This window comes from Miniopterus schreibersii (assembly GCF_964146895.1).
Source record: "Miniopterus schreibersii genome assembly, chromosome: 3".
NCBI lineage: Eukaryota > Metazoa > Chordata > Mammalia > Chiroptera > Miniopteridae > Miniopterus > Miniopterus schreibersii.
Genome location: NC_138103.1, coordinates 86,261,897 through 86,282,483, shown reverse-complemented (window position 1 = coordinate 86,282,483; position 20,587 = coordinate 86,261,897). Strand labels below are relative to the sequence as shown.

Sequence of the window (20,587 nt, the reverse complement as noted above, 5' to 3'; positions counted from 1 at the left end):
TTTAGTTTCCTGGCATGAATGTGCATTGAATGTGTTTAGCATTCTGTGCAGAGGGCTCGCCTGAAAGCCTGCCTTGTGTTTTCTGGGTGCTGTGCTTCTGATCGCTTCCTGATCTAACCCTTACACTAACTCTTGCCCCCCAGTGCAAGGAAGGCGGCTTCCCCCAGGAGCTCTGGTTGGGCGTCAGCGCAGATGCCGTCTCCGTCTACAAGCGCGGGGAGGGGAGACCGTTGGAAGTCTTCCAGTATGAACACATCCTCTCTTTTGGGGCTCCCCTGGCAAACACGTACAAGATTGTGGTGGATGAGAGGGAGCTGCTCTTTGAAACCAGTGAGGTAAGAGGCAAACCAGGGCCTTGAAAGAAATAGAAAACCAATGTGCCATTTCCTCCTGATGCCTTTGGCCAAGTAGTTTTATTTGACTCTCATTAAGGCCAAGGAAAATACAGTAACATGACCCCCACCCAGCGTCAGGTTCCTCGCAGCCTGAAATCTGATAATCCCAAATTTCTTCTGTATACCTCTGCAACAGAGAAATCTGGTTCCTTTGTATCAGGGGGTCTTACCCATGGAGGAAAGGAAGAGAAAGCAAAATGATATGGATGTTCAAGAAACAATACATAATTTGGCAATGCAGCCTTGTGAAGATCAGATGCTGATATAGCAACAGTGAGACCCAACTCTGTGGTGTCCATGGAGCAGGAGTGTGCAAGGGATGTGACCATCCTGGGCAGAGCTAGTTCTGGCTCACAAATTCATAGAAAATGCCTTAACTGTGTATGTTCTCTGCTCTGGAGCTTAAAATTAATAATAATAATAATGATAATACAAGAAGCCTATTGAGGTCTCCACATAGGGAGCTGCCTAGAAACAGAGGCAGGGAATGGAAATGAGTCCATGCTGCCCCCTGGCTAAGGACCAGAGAGGAGGGGACCAGAGAGGAGCGGCCAGACCAAGGATGTAGTGCAGGAGCTGGATGAGGCCGATTTGAGATGGAGAGAGGTGGGGGCCATTGACTAGAGGGTCTTGGGTGCCAGGCTGCTGAGTTTGGTCGACTCCAGCAGACAGCAGGGACCCGCTCTGGGATCTTTGTGCAAGATGTAAGGATGGTGCGTTTATAGTGATGTGGGGTGGGGTTGGCAGGAAGGAGAACCAGGGAAGTGGAGGCCAGTCAGGATGTGTTAGCCGGGATCCAGGCCAGCCGCGAGAAGTGATGGGCCAGCGGGGGTGGAAGGAGCTAATTCGAGATCGTAGCCGGCCTGGAGCAGAACTGGCCGTCTGCGGCGCTCTGCTCGTCCCTTAGAACTTGGTTCTGTTTTCTCAGTTGCATCATGAGGCATTGACTAGAACTGTACAATCCAGTCTTTAGCAGCCGTGATTGCGGGCTCTGTCGTTTTCCTTTATCTTAAGTGAGGAGATAATTCCCAGCCCTAGTGATATCAGCGTTAAGTGTCGTCAGGTGGTGCTCTGTGTATTTTTTAACGTGCAAAGTCTGACAATTTCACATTAAGCCAAACTGCCGTTTTTGCATGAAAGAACCACCAGGTGGTGCACAGGGTACTTGGAAAGGCCTCAGTTCCCTTCTCCCTGACTAGGAATAGGTAAAAGCAGGTCGGCTTGCTGCTTCCTGCAGAACTTGAGCCGTGGATTTGGATTTGCACGGCAGGCTGGTGGCTTCTGCTGGGAGGACGCGTGGCGGTTGGGGGGTCCGCCGCCCCCCTGATGAGTGTGTCCCCGCAGGTGGTGGGCGTGGCCAAGCTCATGAAGGCCTACATCAGCATGATCGTGAAGAAGCGCTACAGCACCTCGCGCTCCGTGGGCAGCCAGGGCAGCTCCAGGTGAACGCGGGCGTGAGGCCCTGTGTCCCAGCACGTCCCCCCGGCCTCGGCCGGCGCCTCTGCCCGGGCTCCCCGGCAGCCTCCGGAAGGGAGGTGTCTCCGAGGGACCTTTCGCCCTGTCCACTTCAGTGATCGTGTATTAAGCTGTCAACCTTAACCCAGTTTCCAAAGCTTTACAACTCTTAGGTGACACATGCCTTAAAACGAGAGAGAGGGAAAAGCCCCACGCTGCCGCCAAAGCAGCCGGAAGTGCCTTAACTTGTGGAAGCGACACTAATGGACCTTCACTGTGCTACTGAAGGGAATGCTTCCTCCGCCTTGTTGGGCAGACTGACAGAGCCTGGAAGGGGGTGGCATTGACCCATCAACTATGCACTAACCTCCCAGCCTGATTTCCCGACTTTGCGGGAAGGTGAGGGAGTGGGGAGGGGGACAGGGAGCGCAAGGGGACAGTGTATTTTAGTTGGAGTGCTGCTGGCAGCCTTCCTCGCGGACACCTATTAACTTTTTTTCTTCGTTTCATCTTTTAAGTATCTGTGCTTGCCTGTGCATGCCTGTGCTCATAAACTCACCACTTTAGTCATTGTTTCAAGCGTGTTAAAAGCAAAGGGAAAAAGGAAGTGCAATGGTGTAAACAGTCTGTCTGTATATTTCAGTAGCTCAGAGTTATAGTCTCCAATGGTTACTTTATAAGGTGGTGATATTAACAGACGGAATCCTGAATTTTCCTGTCTTTGCTGTATTTCGAAAGCCACGTTTGGACTCAGTTTTGTTATACATGTAGCAAAGTCTGCATTCTGTGTCTGCTGTATTATAAACAGATATGCAGCCTGCAAATAACTGTATTTATAAACCACTCTTAAACAGCTGGCTCCAGGGCTGTTTCTAGAATGATATGAAGTCATTTTGGAGTCTCTAGTTTCTAAAAGTTTTAAGTTAAGAAAATGTTTCTTTGAAGATTAGCTTGTGTGGCTCCAGGTAGATTACAGTATAACCATATTGAATATGGGGAGAAGGGCTGTCTCCCCAAAGGTGAAACACACATGAGAATCTTTAAAGGACCCCGACGCTAAATGCTGAGGCTTTAATAAAATACAGATTTTATCCCAGGTTTATAATGGTGCTCTGAAAAAGGCGCCTGTACATAAATCAGCATTTATGACCAGAAGAAAAATATTCTGGTCTTGGACTTTTATTTTCATATGGAAAAGTTGTAAAGGCTTAGGCCAACTAAGTCTACCCACAAAGAAAAAAAATGCCTTATCCCTTATGGACAGCCATGTGAAATTGAAATCATTGTTTGTTGGCTCCAAGAAAGTCTGACAATAAAAGATATTAGCTAATGCTCAGTGTGTTTTCTTTATCCAGGTGGCTCTAAATTCATATGGGATCTTGCTTTTGTTTTTGGTGGTTTGGGGTTTTAATGCTTTGGGCTTCAGGGCATCTCAGTTGTGTGTCTGATGCCCTTGATCACCGGTCTAAAAACAGTCATGTAAACATCACAACTGCTCTTGAAGGCTCAGAGCATGACTCCAAGAAAGCGGAGAAGGTAAAGGACAGCGTTCAAGGAAGTCAAGGGGAAGGGGTGGTGGACCTTGAGCTGGTCTGGAAATATGGCAAAGGGGAAGGAATTCCTTGGGGAGTGCCCCGAAGGAGTGCAAGCACGGGTGTGGAGGTGGAGGTGGCATGGAGCAGGTGTCAGGGCAAGGGTCTGAAGCCATGTGCGGTTCCATTGCCTTGGCCCCGATAGCACCTTCATTGATCTCACGTGGTCCCACCTTTGCGCCCCTCACCACCCCCTCGGCCCTCTCATAAATGCTACTCTCCATAGACCAGATGCCTAAAGGGATCTTTATAAACACACATGTAAATATATGCCTCTCCCACTCAAAACTATCACTTTCTCACCAAAATAAACATCTCTACTAAGCACCCTGTTTTCTGCCCTTGTTTCATGCCACTCCACCTCGTTCTTACTTCAGCCACGCTGGCTCTGACTCAACAGCACATCTCTTGGTCATGCTTTCATCTCATCCCCATTTTATCAGCCCCCCAAACTAGGGTGTTGGCTGCCCAGTGGTGAGGAAGATAACTGACGCTTCCTGGTGAAACCCAGCGTCTGTATTCAAGAGGACAGAGCAGTAATTCCCAGGGACCGGGAGCTCCGGCAGTGATGTGCTGGTAGGTGTTCATCACGGATTCTCCAGGGGAAAACAGCCCTGCTTCGTAGTGTTTGCTGGTTTTCATGGTGTCTGTTCCCACCACAGCTAATTTCAAGCCCCAAGGGGACATCCCTGTATGCAGAGTTGTAACGAGGTGCAGCGTCAGACTCGAAAGCTGGTAGGAGCTTGGCGCTGCCCACTGAAAGGTCACATCAATAAATAATTTTTCAATTGAAAAACTGTCATTCAGAAGAAAATGTTGAGTAAAAAACGCTGAAGTAAAAGAGACACTTATAAAGCTTTAAGTACTTTGTGGGGGGAGTTATGTGGGAAAATTGAAGAGGTTTTCAAAGTATATTATCTGGTCCCATCTTTGATTTTCCCAGGGATTTTGTTTTCTCTTTCAATTAAGTAACAGGATTACAGTTGATTAGAAGTTTGAGACATAAACAGGGTCTGTTACTTCTGGGGCACCCAGATGTTTGCTTGGTGGGAACCAGTTGCCCGATTAGAGTTCTCATGATTCCTCGTGACCTGCCAGAAAAGAAAATGAGTAGTTCCTGTAACTTTGATCTCTTTGGGGAATTGTTCCCTAGAAGTTTACTTTGTAACTTGACACTGAAATTTAATAGGCCTCTTGGAGATATAACCCCAAGGATCAACACCAACTATAACAATTTTATTGGCTTTAATTTACTAAATATTTACTGAATTCTTGCTGTTCAGATTTTTTTAAAAACCAGCTCAGTGAGGTTTGCAAAGGAAACATAAGAACTGTCTTGAGTTCCTTAGAGCCTCGTTGGATGGAAAAGATAGGACTATATGAGACAAGAAGTTGATTGTAGCATAGCAGGAGTGTGTGGACCGTCTGCATGCAACGTGTTGAAGGGGGGTCCAGAAAGCAGGCGTGCAAGGAGGAGCTTTCAGAGGAGACTGTTGCGCCAGAAAAATGCAGATTTGTAATATGTGGTGTGAACACATGCCAGTGGCACAAATGAAAATTCATGAGGCAAAAATGAACAGGATGTGGATTTCTAAGTAATTACTTCTTACGCTTTCATTGTGTTTTGCCTTTGGCCATCTCTCTGATGTGGCCAGAGGCATTCGTTACCGTTTGCTCAGCACCCATTCTGTGTCAGGCACATTACCTCACTGTCACTGTGTCCTCACAATAAGCGTGAGGTAGCTGCTAACAAACCTGTGTTTCATTGAAGATGCTGAGATTCAGAAAGCAATTTAACTTGCTGTAACAGCTTTGCTGTGTAACAAATCACTCCCAAAATTAAGTGGCTAAAGCAACAATCCTGTGTGTAGGTCATACATCAGTTGGAGCTGGGCTCAGCTGGGCAGTCTTCCTGCGCGCATCTCTTTTCGTTCAGCTGGGGCCCGGTCAGCTGTGCCTAGGGCCTCGGATGAGATGGTTGAGCTCTGTCCCAGGTGGTCTCTCATCGTCGCCTTAGCTAGCCTTGGCTGATTCATAGGACATTTGGCAAGGTCTCAAGAAAGCTAGTGGGGGCCGGCAAGGTCTCTTGAGACTTAGGTTCAAAACTTCCACAGTTAATTCTGTAGTATTCTGTTGGCCAAAGCAAAACCCAGTACCAGACCAGGGCCAAGAGATGGAGGAACAGACTCCGTATCTTGATGGAAGTTGCTGTAAAGTGACTCAACAGGAGGTTGGAGAATTGTGACAATTTACAAATCTACCACACTTGCTGAAAAATCATAAAACTACAATGGGCAGAGAATTCAGATCCAGGTTCGTCTCTGAAATCTTGCTCTTACCACAAAGCTATCCTAAAGTCTAAAGACTTCCTCTTTTCCTTTATCTTGCCACACCTACGTGGCATCGTTTACCACTGTCCCATCACCAGCGTCCTCAGTTAGATGTGCATTTTAATGTGAACACACACTTGCCCGCTGTATTGCTCCCTTTCCCAAGTGTCTGCTCAGATTCTCTTGCCTGAAATAACCTTTCTCCCTGTTCATAATCTCTTTATCCATGACAATCCGGTTTGGATTTTAGTTTCTCCACAAAGCTGCCTGTGACCGACACTGCTAACCATCCCCAACTGTGTCTCCTCCGCCTCAACCCTAAGATGAGTGAGTCTTCAGATTATTCCAGCCGCTAGCATTAGGTCAGCCCTCATGCAACGCACACTCCCCCCAAGAACCATCCGAGTCTTTTTTTTTTTTTTTTTTAATATATCTTTATTGATTCAGAGAGAGGAAGGGAGAGGGAGAGAGAAAGCTGAAACATCAATGATGAGAAAGTCATTGATCAGCTGCCTCCTGCATGCCCCCGACTGACCGACTGACCAGGGACTTCAGCCCCCCACCCGGGCATGTGCCCCCCACTGGGAATTGAACCGCGATCTCCTGGATCCTAGGTTGATGCTCAACCCCTGAGCCAGCCTGGCCGGGCAAGAACCATCGAAGTCTTAATCTATTAAGGCATCAGGTTCAGGCTTGAGACCCGGGATCTTGTCACCTAAATGAAGCCCCTGTGTGAACGAGGCTCCTTGTACTTTCCGAAGCACAACTCATTGATTAACATTTTTCTGGCTTGGAAGATCTGTGTACTAAAGAGACAAGTTTTTTGTCTTCCACTTACAGTAGTGGGACTGGCATAACAAAACTGTTATAGACACTCTAATTCAAAGACGGGAAAATAGAAACATAGTCAGTGGTCCATGGCATTTATGGAAAAAGGAGGACTCGGGATGTATCCAAGAGCCCGTGGAGAATGAACTCCAGGTAGCAGAACTAAGCTCTAACCATGGAACTGGCCATGTGTGCTCAGCTGGATTCCAGAAATGCCTGAGGGAGAAAGGTAAATAATCAGGGCCAGAGGACCAGTCTTGATGGCTTTGAACATAGCCACAAATTCTTTGATAGTCTTCCCACGAAAAGGTGGAGTCTAATGCTCCTGACAAGTAGAATGTGACCAAAGGGATGCTGTGTGACTCCCAAAGCTAAGTTATAAAAAGGGACATGACGGCTTTTGGGACACATGCTTCTGGAGCCCTAGAGTAGCTGCCACGCTGGAGAGCCCATGTGGAGAAGCTGTATGTAAAGAGAAACGCCTGAGGAATCCCAGCTGCGCCTGCCCCCAGCTACTGCAGTCGTCCCAGCACCACCACCAGACGTGCCAGGGAGCGAGCCTGCAAATGATAGGCCCAGCTGCAAGGTGCCTCAGCCAAGGGGACACAGATGCGCTGTCCCCACAGGAGGTTCCAGCCACCAGGAAGCCAAAAAGGAGTAAAAGTATGAGGCACAGGGAAGATTTAAAACTCATTATTTACAGGCGATATGGTGAAGCACTTAGTTTTTCAGTTGATCGTGTTGGATTTTCTATTTGAATTAATGAGTGAATGCAGCAAGATCACTAGAAAAGACAATATTTTAAAAAACAAGGTAAATCACAGCATAAGGAATGTAGTCAATAATGTTGTAATAACTGTAAGATGTCAGATGGGTACTAGACTTATTGGGATGATCACAAGGTATATAAATGTCTAATCACTATGTTACACACCTGAAACAATATTGTATGTCAGCTATAATTTTTTTAAAAAAGTTAAATAAAAACTAATTGTGTTTCTGTAGAGCAACAACAACCAATTATAATTTTTTAAATGATACATTTTACAATGTTATAAAAAACATTTAATATCTAAGAGAATATCTAAAGAAATACTGTATCCTCTGATATCAAAGCCCATGACATCTCTTTATGCTACAGTTGAAACTAAGATGCAAATTGATCTACAAAAGCTTTTGAAATGAAGCGAAACAGAAAATGCTATGATACAAACATCAGCTAATCATAAAAACAAAAATATGTTGGAGCTAGAAGGAAATGGGTTTACGACCCAATTTATTTGTTATCCAGGTGAGGAAGCTAATGACATATAGCTTCTAATTTCATGGTCCTTCATCTTCAATGATGCTGAGTATAAAACATAGTAAAAAAACAAGTCTCTAAAATAAAACAGAATACACCCCTTCCTGACAAAGAGAAAGTCCCATTTGTGGGTTAGTAGAAAGCTTCTGCTTGAAACGTTTATTTCACATTTTAAACCATCTGGCCTCTGCTGCCTGGTAGAATTATGAATTTTTTATAAGTAAATTTCTGCTGCTGTTCAACCAGAGCATGCTACCTGGAATCACCCGGGTGAGAAGCACATGGACTGCAAATTGATACCTGCTATTAAGGGCACCTCCCCTTCCCCTGATTCTGTGCAATGACTCTATCATTCAGGCCTGGGCTTCAATGTCACCTCTCCAGCAAGGCCCTTCCTCACCACCAAATGTTAAATAGCTAGTCTTTATCTCATCCCCATGTTTGCCACTAAATGATATTTTCTTGTTTGTTCAGTTGTCTACTGTATGCCTCCCCCAAGGAGAATATAAGCTAAGTGAGAGCAGAAATATTTTCGTATTTATTACTGTCTCTCTGTTAACCAGAACCGTGCCTGAACATAGTAGGTACTCAGCAATTACTTCTCTAACTAAGTGAAGAAATAAATAAATGACTTTCAATTTGGGGGCCACCCCAGCTGAGACTGCCTGGAGAATGGAGGTTAACTGCTGATGCTTTGGGAAGTGCCGTTCCCAGGGAGCAGGATGAGGGAGTGAGGCAGGGAGGATGGGAAACTGTGCAAAGTGCTGTTTCCGTGCCAGCCACCGCTTCCTGATGGGCCACCGAGAGCCCTGGCCTGCTGCTCAGCAGGAGCGTGTGTGGCCACACGGGTATCTACGCAGGCTGCAGGGAGGCCCCCCTCGGAGCAGACTCCGGAGAGGAAAGAAAAGAAACTTCTCTTCCCGGCTTTGTCCTGTCTCCTGTTTCCCCTTGGTTGAATTTCACTATGTAAGGAGTCAGCTCCTTCACATTTCTGTGTCATCTGGTGCCTTTAAAGGCCACATAGCAAGCCATGTCCCACACTGTGGCAAGCTGAATAATGGCCCCCGAAGATGTCACATCCTAATCCTCAAGACCTGTGACTATTACCTTGTTTGCCCAAGGAGACTTCGCAGATGTGATCAAATTGAGGATTATGATCTAATGAACAACATGAATTGACCAACAAAATAAGACCTGAGACAGAGGCATGGAACAGACTGATGCATGTTGGTGCGTGTTGTGGGGGGACAGACAAGAGATAAACCAAAGAAGTTATATACTTATGTGCACAGCCCATGAACACAGACAATAGGGAGTGAAGGCCTTGGGGGCCTGGTAGAGGGGGGAAAGGGGAAAATGGGAGACATCTGTAATACTGTCAGCAATAAAAATATAATTAAAAAATAAAAAATAATTTTAAATTGACGATTTTGAGATTAGCCTGGATTATTCTCGTGGGACCAATATAATCACAGTCTAAGAGAGAGACAGGAGATCAGACTCCATAGTAGGAGACGTAAGGAAAGCAAGAGGTTAGTTAGAATGAGGCAAAGGGGCCACAAGCCAAGGACTGCTGGCACCTCGAAGCCGAGAGGCGTGGAATGGATTCTCCCTTGGAACCCTCGGGAGGAACCAGCCCTGCCAACACCTTGCTTTGAGCCCTGCGAGACTCATTGCAGACTCTGACCTTCAGAACTGTAAGAAAATACTCTTAGGTTGTTTTCAGCTACTGAGTTTGTGGTAACTTGATGCAGCAACAGTAGGAAATTAATACCCACATCCTGTAGGGGAGCATTTCCTCTACGTCTATGGCAGGAGGAACCAGACACCAGACACACTGTCTTCTCAGGAGGTGGGATGCCACAGGCCTGCAGGGAGTCCATCAGCCGCCTTGGTGCTGAGAGCCTCGGACCCGCGACACCAGAGAACCTGAGCAGGCCCGCAAGATGTGCACAGTACTGGGGCCCATACTTAAAATGACCACTCATCCCTGGACAGGCGGCTCAGTTGGTTGGAGCTTCATCCCATACACCAAAGGGTTGCGGGTTTGATTCCCGGTCAGGGCACATACCTAGGCTGCAGGTCCGATCCCTGGTCAGGGCATGTACCGGAGGCAACTGACCAGTGATTCTCTCTCTAGTCAATGTTGCATCCTCTCTCTCACCCCTTTCCTCTCTCTCTAAAATCAATAAAACATATCCTTGGGTGAGGTGGTGGTGTTTTTTAAAAAAATACTGCTTATATTAAGAAGTTGAAAATGGAAAAAAATGTGTGTAGATTGATTGTATTAACATTGCCTTTTATCACACGTCGTTTTCAGTTCTGAAGAATAAAGGCCTAGCTCTGTAAAATGTCCCGAGCCTCCAGGAGTGAATTTTATGTCACACAACCTATACTCTAAGTCAGACCATCACACACATACGTTCAAACTTGGTAAAATCTATCCGGACAGAAACAATTTTATGTGGATTTGATGTAGAATGTATAGAGAACGTGTATTGGGGTAACTAGCCGCTTTAGCGAACAAACTCCTACACTTCACCTACTGACCATATTAAAAGTGTTTCTTGCACATGTAACAGTCCAATGTGGGTGCACTGTTGGGAGGATGGTGGCTCTGCTCCTGTGGTTATCCAGGGGCCTAGGCTGGCAGATGCTCTGCCTTCAACACTGAGCTGCCAGGGTCACCCTGGGCATGAACAGCTGGCAGAAAGGAAGCAGTTGACTGGATAAAAACATACATCTCGGCCTGGAAGTGATACCATTTCTGCTTACAATCCTGTAGCACAGCAACTTTCAACCCATGTGCCCCCGCAGAGGTTTTTAAACATTCAGTACCTATTTAGTCTCGGGCACTGAGCTCTTTTCCCTTAAATTGTTAAAAAAATGACAACAATAGCCGTCTAGCATAAATGAATCAAAATTATACCTATTTTTTTGTCAGATAGGCAAAAAGTACATTTTTTTGGTGTGCTGCAGAATTTTAGTAATTAGTTTATGTGCCATGAGATGAAAAAGGTTGAAAATTGCTGCTCCAGCAAGATGTAGTCACACAGTGTTACTTACAGGCGATGGATGCCAGTAAATGTAGCTCCAGGCTCAGCAACCACCTTTTCAGTAACAGCTCTACACTATGTACAGGGGAGGCGGAAGCTTTGGTGGGCAGCTAGCTGTCACTTGTCACAGGGTGCTCCTCTGGCCAGAAATGCTCATGAAGACTCTTCTCCCAGCCGTAAAAGAGCACTCAGTGGATTTAACTCAAAATCCTGTTAGTGACTGACCGCTCCCTAGAGGCAAAACCGATGGTTAGCCAACAAGAGAGTGCTCAACCTATACAATGAAAAGAAGTCAAGGGCAGATCATCAGGCAGCCGGGGGATCACCACCCCAATAAAAAGTCACAATCCCTTGCCCAGTTTCCAGGCCTGAGCTAATTTTTGGACCCAGACCCATTCATTGAAGAAAAGACTGTGTCCCCAGGAGGCAGAGCCCTGCAACACCACACAAGAGTATGTGTGTTCCTGGGTCTCCCAGTCCTTCACCAAAGGGATCTACTTGGGTAATTGAACTCTCAGAACTATCCAAGCTTTTTTTTTAATGACAGGTTTCCTTCCTTCCTTCCTTCCTTCCTTCCTTCCTTCCTTCCTTCCTTCCTTCCTTCCTTCCTCCCTCCCTCCCTCCCTCCCTCCCTCCCTCCCTCCCTCCCTCCCTCCCTTCCTCCCTCTTCCTTCCCTTTCTTCTTTTCTAAAAATATCTTTATTGATTTCAGAGAGAGGAAGGGAGAGGGAGAGAGAGATAGAAGCATCAATGATGAGAGAGTCATTGATCGGCTGCCTCCTGCATGTCCCCTACTGGGGATCGAGCCTGCAACCTGGTCATGCGCCCTGACGGGGAATCAAACTGCTATCTCCTGGATCGATGCTCAACCTCTGAGCCATCCCCAGCCAGGCTATCCAAGCATTTTGATGACTGTTGGACAAGGTCTTAGTGGACATTAATACCTAGAGACACCAGTCATCACCACAGCCTCTGTTTGAGTGGGAATATTGGGGCTAGGTAATAAATGGAGATCTGGCCCAGATCCAGCTTTCAATGTGTCCACTTGATCTATGGCCCCACCTGGTGGTCATTTCCCCAGACCCATGTATGATGGAAAAAGACAATCTCACATTGGTTCCTTGGCTTAGGGCAAGACTACCATAGTGTAGAGGGCCAGGATGCTCCGAAAAGAATCCCCTTCATGACCAAGACAGTCAATCAAAACTGATGTGGCGTCCTGGGGGGAGTGGAAGAAATTAGTAACCCTGAAGAACTGGAGGATTCAGGGTAAGGCCCCACCATGCTGTTTTTTAATGCACAAGTCTCGCCCTTGCAAAACCCAGCCAAATCCAGTGGACTGCGGCAGAATCAACCAAGTAGTAGCCCCAACTGCAGCTGCCGTGTCAGATGTTGTATCGTTGCCAGGTGAAAATCTCTTGGCCTTAGTGCATGTTACATGTGATTTAACATTCTTCCTTCTTTGGAATCCTGTTTTTTGAACTAATTTTGAGTGAACTTAAATCAGAACGTGTAATTGCATGTCTGAAGATACACAGAATATGTAGGATAGGGTTTTTTTTTCAGAGTTATATAATTAAAGCTTAATAAATGACATGACAATAATACATTATTTATATAGTACTTATTTAGCAAACTCAGCAATTCAGATATGGCCAAGGATCTACAAGGAAGCACAACTGGGCTTCGTGTGAGTAAAGACTGTTAAGTCCGTGTGAGATGTGCTGATTCTGCTTCTGCTCAGAGAGGGTCAGAAAGCTGATCTTCCCTTTCAACACATGAACAGGTGCCCTCCCCCTTCGGCTCACCCCCGACATGCCCTCCACAGCTCATCATCTGTCATCTGCAAACTGCCCATAATCACCACCTCTTTTTTCCATTTCCTCTTGTCACCCTTCAGAGCTCAGAATAACATCTAATCCTTTTGCCATGGTCTGCAGAGCCCTCCATGATCTTCCTCACTGCCTTCCTCTCCCACCTAATCTCTCTTCACTCCTCCACCCCCAGCCTAGCTCCCTGTGTGCTCCTGTTTTAATCATCTAGTTGCTTGAGCACGTCAAGCTAGTTCTAGCTTCACGGTCCCCTTGCCATTCCTTCTCTCTGGGATGCCCTTGACCCTTGACCTTCCGATGACCGGCTGTCTTAAGTTTCTGCTCAGAAGTCACTTCCCTGACCGTCCTGTGGATTAAAGCCCCCTCTCCTGAAGTAACTATCTTTTCACTGTGTTCAGATTGTCTTCATAGCGCCAACACGTGTTATATTGTTACGTTAATGGTCCCTAATGAATTTAAGCTGTTGTTAGGAAGCTGTCCCTGGATGCTTGGTCATGCATAATATTTAGAACCTGATAAAAGTTTTTTCATAAATCTTGTCTTATTGTATTGAAATTAATGTATGTGTCTGTATTTCCCAAAAGACAAGAAGCCCTTTGATTGCAGAGACTGTGTTTTATACATAATTAGATTCCTAATCCTGTCTTTTGTTTAGCTCATAGTAGCCTCTCAAAAAAAAAATTTGCTGAGTTCATTTTTGTGTTAGGTTTTAAGTCTTTCAAGGCAGAAACCGCGTTGTTCATCTATGTATCACTCATGGTGCCTCTCATAGGATCTCGTACATAGATGATGCTCTATATAAAAAGGTTGAATTAAAGAAATATCTTTCTGTTCTCTGGAGAAAACAGTAAGATTTCATTTCCTGTTGCTACACTATTTCGACCATCATTGCATTCTCGTGCTAAGTGGTGTTACCATGATTTAAGCCAAGCAAGAGTTCATGGAAAAGAGAACTGTCTCGGGGAAAAAGAAATCGAAGGGAACTGTCTTTTAAAATATTTTTTATTAAGAAATTTCTTTATTTCCTATTTTCTCGTACAGTCTTCTAAAACATTTTTGTTGTGTTAAACATTTTCAAACCCACAGGAAAGCTCAAAGAACAGCACAATGAACGCCCGGATACCCCTCACATAGACTCACCAACATCTTGCCACACCTGTTTCCTCTCTATTTATCGTCTCTCCCTAGACACACTTCCCTTTCGCTGAAAGTAGGCGGCTGCTCCCACGACATTTCAGCCCGAAATGCTGCATCCTGCACGGCTCAGGAGAAGGCCGTTCTCCTACACCGCCGCGGTGCCATTGCCCCCCTAAGGAAAGCACTGCCAATGCAACAGAATTATCTAGAGCCTGGGCTCAGCTTTCCTTAACTGTCTTTCCAAATGCCCTTGATAGCTATTTTTGCTTTTTTCACCCAGAATCCCATCAAGTCTCACAGTGATTTGGCTGCTACGTCTCTTTATCGTCCTCAGATTCTTCCTCTGTTCTTGACGTCTCAGGCTTTGGAGAGCCAGGCCGGTGGACCTGCAGAATGTCTTCATTCTGGATTCCGAGGCTTTGGCAGGGTTTGATTCAGGTTAAATGTTTCCAAGATGCTTTATTGTGTCATTCCCATGGCATCAAATCAGGGGGCGCTTAAGTTCCAATTGTCCCACCCGCGGCGATGCCAGGCTCAATGAGAAGCCAATGCAGGGGGACCAACGTCCCTTCAATGCAGACACCCTATCTAACGCATAGTTAGCCTGTGCGACTGTGTGAACACCTCCTTCCCTACAGTCTTTTTCCCATGAATCTTATTACTCTTTGGTGGTCATTGCCTGAATCGATTATTACCATGAGAGTTACAAAGTGGTGCTTTTCTAAATCTATAACTTAGTCCATATTTATTAGCTTATAACCTTTTGTAAGGAAAGCAGAGCTTTCCCTCTCTCTCTTTTGAAAATCACTATGGAGTAGAGGTTTTTTTAAAACTCAATGTGTTATAATTATTTAACAAAATTATTCTTTTTGATCCCTAAAGTTTCCCAGATTTGGTCAGTGGGATCCCTTTTGAGCTGCCTTCTGTGTCTTTTTGACATGGATATGATTAATCTTTAAACATGTCTTTGCTTTCTGGTACAAAAAATATTTCTAACTTAGACCTAGTATCAGCCAGTTCTCTAAGGAACCATGGTTCTTTTTTTTTTTTTTTTTTTTGTAATAGGAAATAGTCAGAAACCAGCACCTGGTCCCTAAGTTAGTTCACAGTCACGGGGTGTCATGGATTCTAGCTCTTCCAATTGTCAGAGCTAGAATATGGGTTTTTAAAAAAAATTTTTAAAAATATGTCTTTATTGGTTTCAGAGAGAGGAAGGGAGATGGAGAGAGAGAGAGATGGAAACATCAATGATGAGAGAGTCATTGATTGGCTGCCTCCTGCACAGCCCACACCAGGGACAACCAGGCATGTGCCTGACTGAGAATCGAACTGCAATCTCCTGAATCATAGGTCGATGCTCAACCGCTGAGCCCCGCCAGCCGGGCTAGAATACAGGTCTTGATCTCATACTTACTGATAGCTCCGATTCAAATCCTCCACCACAGGGTCCTTTGTCACTCCCCCATTGCACGTTCTATCGCCCTTCACTGAAGACCCTCGCTAGGTCCAAGAGCAAGAGGTAGACACAAGCCTTGATGAGCTGGGTTTGGGTTTCTCAGCTGATATGGTGGAGAGTGAGAGGCAGAAGGCAAGATTCACCTGCCAGGTAGCTGGATTGTGCCCCAGGGAGCTGGCTGCCAGGCTTTTTGGAGTGAGCACAGTTTTATACAGAAAGGAGAGGACTTCTTGCAAGGGAGGGCAATTGTCTGACTAAACAACATTAAAACATCCAGCGCTGACCAGATGCTTAAGGAACCTGCTTGTGGACTTTGCACATAGAATCAGCTTTTGAAGATGTTCTACTTAAGGACAAATTAAGGACAACGCTGCTCCTGTAGTTCTTTCCTAGCAAATAACATTTCCAACAAAACACTACTTGACCCATTACCCGCCGAGAGCTGTCCCCTTCAGCTAGTTCCGCTGAACGGACTTTTCAGTGGAGTGTTGTGGCCAAACCACCCGTGAGTGAGACCGGTTTCTCTTTCCCAGTGCACACTGCAGGGGAGGTTTATGAAATTCTATTAGTGCACGAACTTTGGTATCTGTTGCAACAATTTTTCCACGTGGTACAGGTCTTCCCAAGAGATCCTGGGCAACCATTGCAAAACGGCTGGGTGTGGAATCCAGGTTCCCACGGAGATACTCTCCCCCTGCGTCTCCACTGCATTTATCTCAAGCAATTCCCACATCAGTCTTGAGAACCAGATATTATTCTGTTTTAAAAGATGAGGAAACCAAGACTCAGAGACACTGTGTTATAACACAGAGCAGAGAGCTAGTATATTTTAGTGAATCTAAGATGCCATGGATGTTTAGGTACATTTCATTCCCAGGTACGTTGGTGTGGGGGGGAAACGTGTCTTAGGATCAATGAAACAGTGGTTGGTGCCTGGACACTTGGATCAAGTTCAGATCTTCCTGACCATGAAACCCATGCTCTTTCCACTTGAGCAAAGGTTAATGGGAGAAGTTCGAGCAGGCTGCGGGGAGGAGGGCCGGGGCTTGAGGAGACTGGAAAGGCAGGAAAGGTTTCAGAGCGAGCAAAGCCATGGACCGGAGCTTGCTTGGGGTGTGGACTCAGTGAAGAGCTAATCCAACAACAGCCGAGACAGAATGAAGGAGAGACCAGAAGCAAAACTTACTCCCATATTTCTTGGCTTGGGGACTGTGGGTTGCTGCAGTTGACAGGGAAGTTGTAAATGCCTCTTCTTGTGCCAAGAGGGTCTCTTTTTGATCTCTACCTGTCCTCCCCCATTGGGCTTGTGAGGAATCGACAGCCCCATAAGGTATAGATTAAGGAACAAACAACTCCTGAGGTGTGTGCTAGGCCAGGGTGCTTTCTGGGACCCACTGCAGTGCACATTCCTGGGGAAGGAGCCCCTCCGCTCCGACTCTGTCACCTCTGTTCCTTATAGGGCAAGATCAAGAACCACCCCATCAGTGGGAGAGCAAACTGAGACAGGTACATGGATGCCAGCAGTTTGTAGAAACTGTCTGGGAAATTCAGCTGCCCAGCATGTGGAAAATGGGAGGGCCCATGGGAAGCTGGCTTTGGAAACGGGAGCCTCTGAATCTGTGGGACCCTAGATTCACGTGCATCTTCTCGAAGGAAGGAGAAAGCCTCAGTCCCAGCCAGAACCTTGTCCAGGCAACCTGCAATAATCTCCCATGGCCTTTTTTTTTTTTCTCGATAGTTCTGCTTGTGGCACCAGAGGACCTGGATTAGGACAGGAGTGAATGTATATAGGGTAGAGAGAAACTATCAATTTTCGATAAATTGGCCCACAAGCAAATATAGCAGGTCCTCAAATAATGTCTTTGTGCTTAATGTCATTTTGTTATAATGTTGGTGAGAAAAGAAATGAGTTCCTGTCCAGGGCCACTGTCTATGTGGAGTTTACGCTTTCTCCCCATGTCTGCATGGGCTTCCTCCCACATCCCAGAGATGTACTCATGGGGTGAACTGCTGTGTCTCCGTTGTCCCAGTCTGAGTGAGTATGGGTGTGTGAGTGGCCATGTGATGGAAGGGAGTCCCATCCAGCATGGCTCCCTCTTTGCTCCCTGAGCTGCCTGGAGAGGCTCTGATGACCCTCCACCCTGAGCTGGAATACGATGGTTGCAATATAACCATCTTGCTTGTTTTTATTAATCTTTCTTAAATGTAAGTATAGCTAGCACTTATTTTAATGTTTAAAAGTGTTTTGGGTCTTTGTTTAGAAGTTCGGTGATGTTTTGTGAGCAGAAATATGCCGTAGGAACTTAACTCTTGTTTATATCAATTAACCTATGGGAAATTTGTTTTCTATTTTATTTTTTTAATGTGTTGTTTTGCTTAAGTTGCAGCTTCTAAAAACCGATCAACGATGTTAAGTGATGACTTAGTATACACTGAACTTTGGACTATATTAAATATAACCTTAATATTCCTCTGATGGTTCAGAAGGCACTTGAGTCTTGCAAAGCTGAAGGGTCCCCATGAACATCACCAGCTGTGCTGCAAACACCCGCTGTGCCTGTTTGGGTAACATGGTGTGGTCTAGGGGGGTAACATGGACACAGCCTGAATGCGTGCTCCCAGCAGCCCCTGCGGCCACTGCCCAGCCTAAAGGGTCACCAGGTTTTGTGCCTAATTTCTAATGAACTAAAATTAGTAAGAGGTGAGAAGCCAAATACACTCTTTGAAGGAATGTCTGTGGGATGCAAGTCTCATAGCTATTCCATTCTATTCCACTAACCTAATTTTAACTTAGAAAATACCCGAAACTGGAGGCCTGATTTGGAGGCCTGGATTTAGAGACAATCACACGACAGTTCCGCTCCGATGATGGAAGTCAGGCAGAGTTCGTGGGCCTTCCGGAGATGGGTGTACTGACAACAAAGAAACCCACACACTTCAGGCACTCTCCACTGCTTGCAGGATTGTGTCTAAATTAGTGACTGACACTCGAAACCCTCTTCCATATGATCTTTTTATCCAGAAGTCTCATCACCTTCTCTGCTCTGTGCAGTCAATCTGAGCTGGGCAGGGCCTCCGAACTCATCTGGGCCCTGCCCTCTGCCAAGTTCTCACACAGGCCATTCCCCTGCCCGGATCCATCTCTCGTTCACACTCCTGCTGGTCTCCGAGCTGCAGGCCCCTGTACACAACTGCCTAACTGGCATTTCCTAAGATGACCCAAACCTGTTCCACCTTCTCCCTCCCCATTTTAGTGAATGACAAGGAGAAGTTCCAGCATCTCTACCAGGCTCTATTGAATCCACTGTGCAGAGACACCTTCCTCAAACACAAACCAGCCACTTCCCTCTCCAGCTGACAGCCCACCAATGGCCCCAAAGCTCACCTCCTCAGCAGCACCCGGGAGGAGGCCCTTGGAGCGCCTGCCTGCTCATCCACCCTCCTCTAGCTCAGAACTGCTCCCGGGCCAGCTTCTCCCCTGCCGCAGGCCCACACGTTCCCCACTCCCTCCCCCAGCCGCCTTCTTCAGGTTCCTTTTCCCTTGGCCATGACCTAAACACCGTGAGGGAAATAAGGGGTCCTGCTGGTCTTGCTAGAAGCCCCACAAGCAGTCTCTAGTGAATGTTTAATGATCAATGAGTGGACGAATAAGGAATTAATGAAACTAAAGCTCAGTGAGGCAGAACCAGGACCATAAAGGAAAGAGAAGAGGCTGCAGAGCAGGATGCTGGTTTGCAACCTCAGGAGTTCCCTGGGTGAAATTTGAAGCTGGCCCTGGCCCCCCTACACAGAGCAAGGAGAGACCATCAGGCTGGTAAGTGGCAGGTTTAATAAGCAAGGGAACTTAACTAGGCTTGTCTGAAGCAGCTGCAAGGCGAGATCTCGCACCTGCCTGCCAGAATCTTAAGCGTTCACACAGAAGCCTTAACAGGGTTTAGTCCAGATGGTCTCAACACCACCTTGCTCTCTCAACCTGCGTCCTAGAGACGGCTCGCTGTGGGAACAGGAGGAGGAAAGTCCATTCCAAGGACCGGGGAGGGGGTGAGGAGCCTCCGACTGCCTGGGCCCAGCTGGTGGTTCAGCTGGCCATCGCGTCTTCTCTATGAACTCCTCCAACATGGGACCAGAACAGTGGCTAGTCTGCTGATTCGAGTGTAACTGCTGCCCAGTGGGAAGGGGTTGGAAGGTAATGTCCTGCAGTCATCCTTGCTGATTGTGTGTGTGTGTTGATGTGTGTGCCTGTGGATGGATAGATAGTACATCTTCAGGACATATTCTTATTGTAATATGACCTAAATTCTCTCTAATTAACCACTCTGAAGCCTTAAAAAAGGTCTGTTGTCTATTATTAGAAAGTGATACCTAAACTGGGAACACAGCTGTGCAAGGATGGCCACCATCCTGGGGTGAGGTGGTTCGTTGCTGGTAAGCACCTCCCTTTACTGAATGCTTGTCAAATGTAGACTATTGTAGTTTGCATATTCCAGTTCTTATAAGCACAACAGACAGTCAGCCTCAAACAGAAATAGCCTGTCCCTTCTGCGAGCTGGGCCTGGGAAACAAGGTACAACCTTCCGTTCCACTTCCTGCAGGTTGCTGTTGTTGTGTGATGTTCCTATATATTTGTGCTTAGAGTGAACTACCTAGATTATCTTGGCTCAGTGACAAGAAAATTAGGGAAAGGTGTAGAGGATATGGTAAGAACAGGAGGGTAGAATTGCTTTTATAAAGTTATTAGCACAAAAATAATTGACCTGCAGGATTAATGAACAATGCACATGGCTCCTGAGTCATGTACCTGCTGGTGAAGCCTCACATCAAACATTTGAGGGAGAAAACTAATACTGGGGTATTTTCCTCTCATTCTAAGGCTTAGTCTAATGTTGCCTAGTTGGCCTCTTGAAGTGGGAATTAATTATTCATTTTTTTTCTCTCCTATTACAAACTTTCTAGCTCCTTTTGCAAGGGAAAGGTGAGTGGCCGCTTTTAAGAGTTCCTATATGTATTTTGACTTTCTTTGCTGGAGCTGTGTTATTTTCTAAACTGTCTCTTAGATTCAGTGGCTACAACTGTTTTTTTATCCCCCCACCCCAACGCACATATTGTTTCCTTGTTTTCTTCAAGGAATATATATTGTCAAATAATCTAGCTCATTCCTGTTAATCACTCTTTTTCAACATACAGCGATGCAAAATTCAGAAGA

The 20,587-nt window shown here is 46.1% G+C and overlaps 1 protein-coding gene across 3 annotated transcripts in view; it reads left to right on the top strand.

Annotated features, from left to right (window-relative positions):
* Positions 1–3,182, top strand: part of MYO10 (myosin X) — a 179,115-nt gene extending 175,933 nt beyond the window's left edge. For all 3 annotated transcript variants that reach the window (XM_081131248.1, XM_081131247.1, XM_081131249.1), the window contains 2 exons: positions 144–335; positions 1,740–3,182. In XM_081131248.1, the coding sequence (XP_080987374.1) occupies positions 144–335; positions 1,740–1,841 (294 nt within the window). In that variant the 3' untranslated portion in view covers positions 1,842–3,182. The remainder of the gene's footprint in view (positions 1–143; positions 336–1,739) is intronic.
* The last annotated feature ends 17,405 nt before the right edge of the window (positions 3,183–20,587 follow it).